Genomic DNA, 12,525 nt, shown 5'->3' on the forward strand with positions numbered 1-12,525 from the left:
TTCAACTTAAGCCTCCGAGTTGCCGGCAACAAAGGGTTAACGCTCCGTCCGGGGAGCCCGGGTGGGCGGGGTCGGAAGGCGACTCCCGGGCGCGCCGTGTTTTCCCCGGAAGTGCCTTTCCGCGTCTCGGGCCTCTCGGGCGCCGCCGTTTCCTTTGACCTCATTCGTCCGCGCCCCTCCCCGTCCCTCCACGCGTTTCGGTTCCTGGTTGGTGCTTCCTGGTCGCGTCCGCGGCTGTGAGTATGCGGTGTGTGCGACGGACCCCGAGCTGCGCCCGCGGTCGGCTCAGCCTCTCTCTCTCTCTCCCGCCCAGGGCTGCAAAAACGTGCCCCTGGGCGCCCCTCTTTGCTGTGTGGTTCCCCTGCACTCCCCCAGCCCACTTGTGGCGGGGCGCGCGCACCCGTGGCCTCTCGGGGATGCTGCGCCTGGCCCTGGTGTCCAAGGCGCCTGTCTGCCCAAGGCCCGAGGCCCCGATCCCTCACGAACCGGACGGACGGACGCCCCGGGCTTAGGGGCCTTTCTTTGCCGCAGCTTCACCGTCCTCCAAGGGTCCCTCCGATGGGGGTGGTCAAACTAGGGCCCCCCCTGAACCCAGCCGTCCCAAGCAAGGCCTGCTCCCGCCACTCTGCGAGCGGGGAGTTGGAACTTCAACTTTCCCGAGCTTCAGGGAAGCCGAGCCAAGGGCTGGGGGGTTCTCGGGGTGCCCTCCCCTGGCTCGCGCTCCGAGCCAGGGGCCGCTTGCAATCTCGGGGTGTCTGTCTCTGAAGCTGCGGGAATCCCAGCATGCTGTCCCATCCGAGCCCCGTTTCCCCCTGCCTGCGAGGACCGACCAATCCATTGGATCCAGCCGGTCGCGTACCTTCCTGCTAAATTCAACTGTCTTCACCCGGGACAAGGAGTTCAAGTTCGTGCTGTCCCCGGGGGCAGCGTGTGCAAAAAGCAGCTGATCCCCTAGAAATTTGAGTTCTTCACCTCAGACACAGCCGGGCACACGTGTCCTGAGACAACCCACCCAACCCACATCTTGCCTTCTTGTTCTGTCCCGACTCCCTTTTTGGAGGGTGGGAGGAGAAAAGGAAACTGTTAACTCTCACATTTGTATTCTTCTCCACCCCATTTTTTTTTTTTTTTTATTCCAAATGGAAGTGACCTGAGATGCGTCTGTCTGGCCGGTTGGTCCCGGGCAGGTCAGCGGACATGGACATTGCAAGTTGAATGCAAACTTGTTCATGCAAACTTGTAAATGGGGTTTGGAATCCACTTGCAGGGTTGAGTTGAATCTTTTTGAGAGGGAGACTTGGGTCTCCATGATGAAACCGCCTGGCTTTTAAAGGAGCCTGACGGTGGGTGGTTTGGGGTGGGGGAACCCTCAGCTCAAAGTGTCCCCCAGAGTGGGCGGAGCAGCAATACGGGATTTGGGTTTTAAACCTGGTCTGGGACTATTTGAAGGCGGTGAAGGTATAGTGACTTTTGTTCATTAAAACTTTGAATACTATTATAACTATTATAACTATAACTATTATACCTAAACTACTGTAAAGGAAAGAAAGAAAAGGTCTGGTGAATTCTGAAATCATAAATAAGCCATAGGTTGTCTGGTGTCAAAGCTTGAGTTCTTCTCTCACTTCTGCATGGTGAGGTCCTTGGCAGTAACTCACTGGCTCTTGTACTTTGTTAAACCGTTTTGGTTCTTTTTTTCTTTTTTCTTTTTTTCTTTTTTTTTTGGTTTTTGGGTCACACCCGGCAGCGCTCAGGGGTTACTTCTGGCTCTATGCTCAGAAATCGCTCCTGGCAGGCTCAGGGGACCATATGGGATGCCGGGATTCGAACCACCGACCTTCTGATTGCAAGGCAAACACCTTACCTCCATGCTATCTCTCCGGCCCCCGTTTTGGTTCTTAAGAAAAGTTTTACTTCCAAATACTACTTTGTAAGAACCATTTTTTCTTCTGAAATTTATTATTATTATTATTATTATTACTAAATCACAGTGAGATACAGAGGCAAATAGTTGTTGATAGTCTAGTTTTCATCATACAGTGTTCCAACATTCATCTCTTCACCAGTGGAACCATTTTTAAAAATGTTGAAAATGCTCTAATTTAGTTCCGTAGTCTCTTCTTGCATGGCAAACTGATGAATTAAGATGTATGCTTTCCCTAAAAAGTTTTAGCAAACATTTGGCTGAGTTAAGGAAAAGTGAATCAATCTCAACTTATTTTGTTAACAAACTGTATAAACTTGAATAGGCATCCTTTATTTCTGAACTTATTTTCTTTAACGTAAGTGAATAAATTGTGTAGGGTCTCTTCCAGATTTAAAGTTTTGAGACATTTTCTTATCCTGTTAGGTATGCTTGAGATTTATGTACAATAATCAAAAAGTTGAGAAAGACTTCTGAATATATATTACATGTTCATCCTCCTAGGTATACACTTAAAAAATAAATTGAATACATTTGAATGTAATTAAGGCCGTAACATAAAACAAAACAGCCTCAGGCAAACCGTAACCCTGGCTTACATAAGCTACATAAGTAGAAGAACAAGTTATATTGAGCACAGTTTTCAAGTACAGAAGGTACAAAATCCTCTTAAAGGCCATAGGGGCTAAATTGTTAAATTTATTTTCTACGTTTCAGGGAAAAGAGATAAATCCTTAGACTCAAGGAAGTCAGTTTTTATATTTTTGTAGTTTATTTTTGGCATACATTCACAGGTGTGCCTATGGCTCTATTCTTAATCCTTTTCCTTTGGGATGGCTCCAAGTGTAGTATAAATTTGTAACTCTGTCATTAGCTCTTTAATTTTTTTCTGTGCTGCACTAGAATTATATTTTATCTTAAGCCCACACCGGATCCTCAGGATGGATCCAGTAAGGATTTTGAAGGAAGCATAATTTCTTTGACTTCTTTTAGAATTAATTTACCTAATAAAAAAAAGGAAAGGATTTTTTTCTCTTATTTGAATTCTTCTGAGGCTAACATTTCAATATAAACTGATAAAAGCTATGAGCATTATTCAGACAGTCACATTTAAATTGTTTGACATCAGCCTGGCAGCCTGTAGGACAGTGCAAGTAGAGAATAGGCATATTGTACCTTTCAGGAGAAAAGAGGCATTAAGAGTTGCTTCTCTCCAACTTTATAGAGATAAAGTTGGCAAATAATATTTTATAAATGTAAGTGGACAACATAATGCTTAGATCTATATCTGTATCTATATATAGATATAAAATATTAATCACATCTGGATATTCTTTCTCTCTTTTACTGTTGTGTGTATTTTGGGGGTTGTGGTGACAATAGTCAGGATCTATTCTTTTAGGGTTCAACTCCATAATTTAGTTCAACTTTTTTTTTTTTTTTTTTTTTTAGTTTTTGGGTCACACCTGGCAGCGCTCAGGGGTTCCTCCTGGCTGTCTGCTCAGAAATAGCCCCTGGCAGGCACGGGGGACCATATGGGACACCGGGATTCGAACCAACCACCTTTGGTCCTCGATTGGCTGCTTGCAAGGCAAACGCCGCTGCGCTATCTCTCCGGGCCCCATAGTTCAACTTTTTTTACACCTGAAGCCCAGCACCTGTTGTGAACATTGATCCATGAACCAGCAGTTACAATGATGGACCCAGTGGTTCCCAAGTTTTCTGCACTTGTGGACTTGTAGTTAAAGAATGCTGGTGTAGTTGGCTCAAAGCTTAATCATCTTCCCATCTTCAGCCTTTTTGTTTGTTTTTGGGCCACACCACGCCTATTTAGGAGCTAATTCTTCTCTTGAGCTCTCTAGCCTTCTCCCATAGCTTTATTGAAATGTAATTGACATAAAATTAATTACATTTAAGGTGTAAAACAAAAGTTGGCTTAATTTCTAGCAAAATAAAAAACTCTAGCATGTAACATATATTTGACTTTTTTCCACTTGCTTCCTAGAGTCAACTGATGGAGAACACCTTAACTTTTTTAGACAGAATTGGCTAATAAAATGACTAGTCTTGGTACAGATAATACAGGGTTAAATTTCTTGTCTAGTTTGGTAGCATACTCTAGGTTTAATCCCCAACACCACATGTAGTTCCCCTAGGGGTCACTCCTGAGCACACAGCAGGAATAGATCCTGTCCACTGCTGGATGTGGTCTATACCTACTGCTTCAAATGACTAGTCTTTCTAAATTATATCTGTATAGCTGAAAGTATAGTAGAAGTTATAAATTATTGAGGTCAGAGAAATTGTGTAGTGTTTAAGGTGCTTGCCTTGCATACTGTTGACCCAGGTTCTATGCTGAGCAACCCATATGGTTCCCTGGGCCTGCCAGGAGTGATTCCCCTAGTACAGAGGCAGGAGCACAGCTGGAGGTAGTTCCCCCCAAACTATTATTTTTAGGCTCTCTTTGATTTTCTTTCATTTTTTAGAAGGTGGGGGTACTCCTGGCTCTGCACTCAGGGATCACTTCTGGTTGAGTTTGGGGGACTATATGGGGTACTAGGAATCGATTCTGTGGTTCTCCATGTGCAAGACAGACTCCCTGCCTGCTGTACTGTCTCTGGTTTTTCTCATTGATTTTGAATAGACACAAATTACTTTTCTAGGATTCTCATTTGATTAATGTTTCATCATAACCTAATTGAAAGAAACTAGATTTTTGCTTGCTATGAGATCAGTTGGAGACATCAGCAATATATATCAAACCATCATTTCCATATTTGTGGCATACGCTAGGCATACTGAGTTTGAGGAGCAAAGTGTATCTTAATCTGGGTTTGTGATCTTTGAAGCTGTTTAAACTAAATTGATGAATGAATGTACTTTAATATGCCTACAATAGATAAATATTTATACACACAGAGAATTTATTTTTGTTTTGGGTTCATACCTATTGGTGCTCAAGGGCTTATTCCTAGTAGAAACAAGAGACCATATGGGGTGCCGGTGGTTGCTCCTTACACTCCATACTATATACACAGCCCTATTTTTTGACTTGTTTTTGGACCTCCTGAGGGATATTGGTAGCCACCAGGAATGTGCCCTGAAGTGCTTAGAAGGCTGTACTTAGGAGGCTATCTGATGCCAGGAATTAATGTGCCCTGAAGTGCTTAGAAGGCTGTGCTTAGGAGGCTATCTGGTGCCAGGAATTTAACTCTGGATCATGTGCTTACACTCTCTTTGAGCTATCTTCACGACCCTGTTCTTAAGATTTTTAGGGTTTATGTTTGAAAAAGTGGATTTGAACCTATTTTTTTTCCCTATCATACTTGTGAAGTATGTCATTTCCAGTAATGATTGCATTTCAACTTATTGGCAATTTTCATTGGGACAGGTAGGCATTAGAGTAGTTGATTAAAAGTTTGAAATTCTTGAGAAAAGTTATTGTGAGTGAAAAAAGGTATTTTAATAAGTGATAGAATTCATATAGAAGTTAATTCTAAGAGGTTATGTCATTTTTTACTAAAGAGTTATGATCTGAGCTTTTGAAATATATTCTTTATTGTATTTGTCTTTTACAGCATGCAGTTACTGTTTTTTTCATGATGTTTGGTGGTTTTGAGACTATAGAAGATTATGAAGATGACCTCTATCATGAAGAATCATCAAGTGAACTTAGTGTTGACAGTGAGGTGGAATGTCAGCTTTATAGTCAAGTTCATTATGCTCAAGATCTTGATAGTGTCATCAAGGGGGAAGAAGATGAAGAGACGAACCCTGGGAATTCTGAATCATCCAGTAAATCAAATCAGAACTTGATTATTCTTTCAGATAGTGAAGTTATCCAGCTATCAGATGGGTCAGAGGTCATTACTTTGTCTGATGAAGATAGTATTTATAGATGTAAAAGGAAGAATTTTAGAGTTCAAACAAAAAGGGAAAAGACCCGGGGTTCTCCTCCTTCTTCTAGTAATTTCGCTGATAAGAAATGTAAGAGGAATACTGAGAAACCTAAACTTGAAGAGAGATCTGGTACAGTCCGGGAGGTCATGGTCATAGAAGTCAGTTCAAGTGAAGATGAAGACAGTACTGTCTCAGAAAGTGATAATGTGGAAAGCTGGATGCTCCTGGGATGTGAAGATGATGATAAAGATGATGATATTCTTCTCAACCTTGTGGGATGTGAAAACTCTGTTAATGAAGGTTAGTGTCAGATTGACCATTTTGAAAAGTTATACCATCTTTCATAAGGAAGATTGCTTTTCTTAGACAAAAGGCCAATAAGGTTTGCTCCATTCAATCCTTCACCTTGTGGTCTTTGTTTTTCACGAAATTTCCCAATGGCTACTCTGATGGTGGTCTGTCTGAACATCAGAAAGAATCTGCCAGAATATCAAAGATACTGATTTAGTAAGCAAATTCATAGATGCTGCTGCTGCTTGTTTGGCTAGAACCTATACTGGACCTGAAATCTTAGTCTCTGTCTCTCTCTCTCTCTCTCATTAAGGAATGCCATATCCAATGAGGTAGGAATTTTTATTATTTATTTTTTGTTTTGGGCCATACCCGGTGATGTTCAGGAGTTACTCCTTGCTCTGTGCTCAGAAATTACTCCTGACAGGCTCAGGGGTACATGTGGGATGCTGGATATGAAACCCGGTCAGCTGTGGGCAAATACCCTACCAGCTGTGCTATTGCTCTGGCCCCAGGAGAATTTTTCTAAAAAAAAGTTTCTTTTGGTTGTTTGTTTGTTTTTGAGTCACACCCAGTAGTACTCAAGGCTTATTCCAGGTTCCTCATTTAGAGGTCACTCCTGGCAGGGCTCGGGGAACTATATTTGGTGCCTAGGATTGAAGCAAGGTCTGCCACATGAAAGGCAAGTGCCCTACCCACTGATTATTTCTCCATTTCCTAAAAAAGTTTTTTTTAAAGGAGATAAATAGGAACTGTTTTGTTTCCAGGTCAAAGAATCTCCTAAGTATTTACTTAACCTTTGTGGGAAAGGAGCCATAATACCACTTAAAGAAATGGAATGACTATCAGAATCTGACTGTAGACAGAAGACTAAGAATAGTAACTTTAGAGAAAAATCAGTTAAAGTGAGAGCTGGTCAGGGAAAATTACCTTGAAAAAGAACAAACTAAATTTTTTCTTTCTGAACTTTCTAGTAATAGTTGGCAGCCTGTAGCAAAATGACAGGAACCAGATGAACCAAAAGTTAGGTATTCTATTATAGATTGTCAAAACAGTTAGTGAGGTTTTTTTTTTTTTAATTTATATTTTTGGTTTTTGGGCCACACCTGGTGGCACTCAGGGGTTACTCCTGGAAATCTTGGGAGACCATATGGGGTGCCAGGAATCTAACCTGAGTCTATCCAGGTTCAGCTGCTTGTAAGGCAAACACCCTACGGCTGTGCTATTTCTCCAGCCCCTATTTTTTCACATCTTTTTACATCACAAACACTTATGTTTATGATGATTGACTGTTTTTCTAAATTTACATTGCCTGTGTTGACTTGTTGGATATTTCCATTATCTCACTCATTTTAAATGTAACATATTGAAAACCTGACAGTTGAAAGCTTTTTTTTTTTTTTTTTTTTTTCACAAAAAAGAGGAGCATTTTTTGGGGGCTGGAGCGATAGCACAGTGGTAGGGCATTGCCTTGCACGAGGCCAACAAAGGATGGACCCCCAGATCGAATATCGGCATCCCATATAGTCCCCTGAGTGCTGCTGGGTGTGCCTTCCCCCCTCCCCCCCAAAAAAAGGAACATTTTAGTGGGAAGTGATTTATAGGTAGGATTTCTTGGAAATAAGAGATTGATTAGGAGTAGTGATGATGAGTATTTTAGAGGCAAGGAGTTGATGGATTGTCATATTATTTGTTTAGGAGTCACATCAGGCTGTACTCAGGGCCTACTCTTTGCTCTGTACTCAGTGATCACTTTTGATGGGGATCAAGGGACCATATGGGTAGCTGGGGATGGAAAATAGGTCAGCCACATATAAGGCAAGCACCCAACTCACTGCACTATCTCAGTTCCAGTAATTGGTATATTTAGTCAAGTATGTCTTAATGAAGAAAGTGGTAATTAGATATATAAAGAAATCTGGAAAAAAATTTTCGTGTTTTATGTTCAAGCAGGCAATAAGAGGCATGGCTGCTTTGAACTATATATTTTGTGGGGAAATTATTTTTTGGTTCAATTCATTTCACATTAACTATTTTAAAGTGTTTGATTTGTGGCATTCTTCAGTACATACATAGATGTTGAATTATCACCTCTTTCTACTTCTAGAACATTTTCCAGGAGAAATTTCAAAACATTTCAACCACATTCAAAGGCAACCTCACTCATAGTGAACAGAACTCTCCATCCCTTCTGCCCTAGTCACCAGCAACCACTTCTATGTGGATTTATTTATTCTGGGTACCATATTTTCCGGCGTATAAGACGACCCCCTAATTTTACAGTTAAAACATAGATTTAGGCCTATATTTGCTGTATCAGACAAAATGTTCCTGTGCTGCAACTGTATCTTCCACAGTGAGCAATCACAACAAGCAAAGGTCCAAAGGTTATATTGTAATAGACTTCCTCTCTGACTCTGGCCAATCTGAGCAGGCTTTTTACAGTGTAGATTCAGGTACAGAACACTGTATAATTTGCATGCATAAAAAGCCTGCTTGGATTGGCTGAGTTAGGCGGTCTGAGCAGCCTTGCAGTGATTGGTGCAGGGTCGAGTTGGAAAATTTGTTTTATGGCAATATTCAAACAATTTTCATTTAGCGGCATATTGAAACATTTTTTCGGGCTATACTCGGCGTATAAGACGACCCCCGATTTTCAGTTGACTTTTTTTGTTTCAAAAGTCGTCTTATACGCTGGAAAATATGTTAGTTCATGTGTCAGACTTAGTAAATGTATGGCCTTTATTATGTAACTTTCACTTGGCTCCTCTACTGCTTCAGTTTCAGTTAGATATTTACAGTTATTTCACTTTAATGCACAGAAATAATATACAACTAGGCAATGTTTAATACTTTTCTGATTCTATTATTTAAAGTTGATGAGTTTCTCAAGAAATCTTTTGAGGATTAACACTTAGTAAAGTGCTCTTTCAGATCTTCCTCAGTACTTAATTTTATTATCTTGGTTGGCTCTTTCTGTAGTAATTCATTGATCTTCAGTGCGTATTGCTCAACTTATGGCTCTCAGTTTTTTGTTTTTTGTTTTTTGCTAAGGGATGTTGAAATTTATTTTGAGGTCTAGGCCTTATATTCCTCAATTCATTTCTTTTTCTAAGACTTCTTTATATAAACAATACCTTCTCTATAATTTAATTTTCTATTAAAAACCTTATACTTAGTTTGGAAAATTATCTTCAGTAGGAGTGACTTACAATTCATATGTTGGAGAGGCATAGTTGGTTGAAGAAAAGATGAGTTCAAGAAGCCTTTTTTCCCTTTATTCTAAGTTTTATTATAACACTGTGATTTACAAAGTTGTTCAGTTTGTACAGTTGTTGCAGATATTAAATGTTCAAACACCAATCCTACCACCAGTGGTGACTTTTCCTTCACCAATGTCCCCAATTCTCAACTACTACCATAGCCTGTCTCCATGCAGGCACAAACAAATTTACTTCAAATTTGGTAGATTATTATGTAATTTTCCTATCAGATTTCCTGTTATTCCAATTTGTTTTTTAAGTTATAATAAGTGTTTCAGGTTTGGGAAGGATCATTATATAATATAGCTACATCGTAAGAACTGAAGAGATAATATAGTGGGTGTTTACCTTGCATGCATGAACCCTATTTACCCTGCATGAGATTGACCCTTGTTCCAGTCCCCAGCCACTGTATATGGTCACTAGAGCACCACCAGGAGTGATTCCTGAGCACTGTCAGGCGTTAACCTGAGCCATCATTGGGTGTGCATCAGATCCCTCAAGTCCATCCCCCCTAAAAAGATTGCTAAATTATGAGAACATGGGGCCTGAGAGATAGCATGCCTTTCATGCAGAAGGATGGTGGTTCGAATCCCGGCATCCCATATGGTCCCCTGAGCCTGGTAGGAGCAATTTCTGAGCGTAACCCCTGAGCGCTGCCGGGTGTGACCCAAAAACCAGAAAAAAAAAAAAAAAGTAAATTATGGGAACAGATAGTAAATGATGGGAACTACAAGGGAATAATTAGGAAATTATATTCCTGTGAAGGAATAATAATAGTTCTATAACTTAAGTGTTTCGGTTTGGGGATGTATGTAGCTTAGTAGTAGAACACTTAACTTGCATGTATGAAGCCCTGGGGTTCAGTACCTGGACTGAACATAGACTAAAAAAACCCAGTTATTTTTAATTATTGGAATTATAAGTTATGCATGTTATATAAAAATGAAATGTTATATTGTATTCATCTATAAAGTGTTTTAGTAATTGTTATCTCTGGCTAGTATTTTTCTCATCTAGAATTTCAGGCCTTTGTGTTCAACTTTGAAGCCCATCAATGACATATCCATCTATCATGAAAATGTATGTAATTGTATACATACATATATATTTCATAAATATAAAGATTATTGATGTATTATGTATGTATGTATGTATGTATTTATTTATTTTGGTTTTTCAGCCACCCCTGGTGATGCTCGGGTTACTCCTGGCTATGCGCTCAGAAATTGATCCTGGCTTGGGGGACCATATGGGATGCCAGGGGATCGAACTACGGTCTGTCGTAGGTTAGCTCGGGCAAGGCAAACACCTTTCCTCTTGCGCCACTGCTCTGGCCCCTATTTATTTATTTTTTGGGTTTTGGGCCACACCCAGTGACGCTCAGGGGTTACTACTGGCTTTGCACTCCTGGCTCGTGGAACCATATGGGACGCTGGGGGATAGAACTGCGGTCCATCCTAGGTCAGTCGGCTGTGCTATCCCTCTGGGCCTCTTAATTTTTTTCTAATAGTTTATTTTAATTACATTGATTTATTATATTTGCTTAAAATATGTGTCCTTTAATCTGTAGATTTTTTCTATTGCTTTTCTTCTGTGCCTTCATTGGATTTAATTTTCTTTTTTACAACTGGATTGATTTTGTTAATATTTTCTGGTATTGTTTAACCTGGTTCACATTAAGTTCTATTTCCTATGGATTGGTAGATTTAGAAGCTTAATGAAATTCAGTTTTTTCTCCTGGTTATTCTATCATTAGATCAGGCATGGGGAACATCAAGCTTGCGGGCTATATAAGGTTTAGCCCTTATCTAACCCTGATACATGATGGGATAGACACATACTTCTCCTCAACTGCCCATATTATAAATATCCAAATCATCCTTGGTGATTTTAACCTCTTTTGTGTTAAGTACCCTTTCTCCACAAAAATAGATGCATAAGAGTTTTGAATTCAATTTCAAAGGAGGGAGAACTTATTGCAGTAATTGTTTGAATAAATATCTAATTTATTAGATTTTCACCAAACAACAGGTAACTAATTAAAATTTGAATCTTCAAGTCTAAAATTTGATCTTCAAGTTTTTAGATCGTTCCTATGTTACTTTGGGCATTTTTTTATATGCTGTATTTTTTTAAGTTTACTTTTGAATGTGGTAATACATAGATTCTCAGTTAATGGTAGTTATATCTGTTAGCTAGCTGTGACTTTGTAATATAATTTCCCTACAGGGAAAATTAATTTAATTTTATTAGGGGTATAAAACTAAAATGAGTTAATGGAAGACTGAATGTAATAGGAAAGTATTTTGATGAAATCTTAAAACTTCAATATAGGTTCAGAATCATTGTGGCAAAGGGTAGACATTGTTTCCACTTCTACTTGGTAATTTTGAGATGAAAATTCTCAACTTTTTTGTATGAACCCAAGTTGCTTTTGAGCATTATGTCTTTTGTATGTAAGATATGTTCCTTAAATTTAATTTGGTGATATTTATTCATTTATTATTTAAACTTAAACCTGAGATCTTAAAATCTTTGACTTAGTGATGCTAATAATGTACTACCAGGGTTTTTTAAATTGTTTGGTTGGTTTTTTAAATTTTTTTGGTTGGTTTTTGGGGCACACCTGGTGGTGCTAAGGGGTTACTCTTGGCTCTGCGCTCAGAAATAATTACTGGCAGTGCTAGGGGACCGTATGTGATGCCAGGGATCAAACCCTGGTTGGTCATGTGCAAGTCCTACCCACTGTGCTATTACTCTGGCCCCCACTACCACTACCAAGGTATTTTGATAAAAGAATTCTTATATATACCTTTAGAAATCTTCAGTTACTGGGGCCAGAGTGGTGGCACAAGCATAAGGTGTCTGCCTTGCCCGTGCTAGCCTAGGACGGACCGAGGTTCGATCCCCTGGTGTCCCATATGGTCCTCCAAGGCTGGAGTGATTTCAGAGCGCATAGCCAGGAGTAACCCCTGAGCGTCACTGGGTGTGGCCCAAAAATAAAAAAAAATAAAAAAAAGAAATCTTCAGTTACGATGTGGAAAGATCCCTATGACAGCAGAGTTGACGGTATTTGGAATTATGTATATGAGAAATTGTATTAATAGTATTTTAAACCCCAGAATCTCAACTTAAAATACTTTT

The 12,525-nt window shown here is 39.9% G+C and overlaps 1 protein-coding gene across 1 annotated transcript in view; it reads left to right on the forward strand.

Annotated features, from left to right (window-relative positions):
• Window positions 1–5,521: 5,521 nt before the first annotated feature.
• Window positions 5,522–12,525, forward strand: part of ZCCHC7 (zinc finger CCHC-type containing 7) — a 236,079-nt gene continuing 229,075 nt past the window's right edge. The window contains exon 1 of the mRNA XM_049773414.1: window positions 5,522–6,124. Within this exon, the coding sequence (XP_049629371.1) occupies window positions 5,524–6,124 (601 nt within the window). The 5' untranslated portion in view covers window positions 5,522–5,523. The remainder of the gene's footprint in view (window positions 6,125–12,525) is intronic.

The sequence above is a fragment of the Suncus etruscus genome, chromosome 1, assembly GCF_024139225.1.
Source record: "Suncus etruscus isolate mSunEtr1 chromosome 1, mSunEtr1.pri.cur, whole genome shotgun sequence".
NCBI classification, from domain to species: domain Eukaryota; kingdom Metazoa; phylum Chordata; class Mammalia; order Eulipotyphla; family Soricidae; genus Suncus; species Suncus etruscus.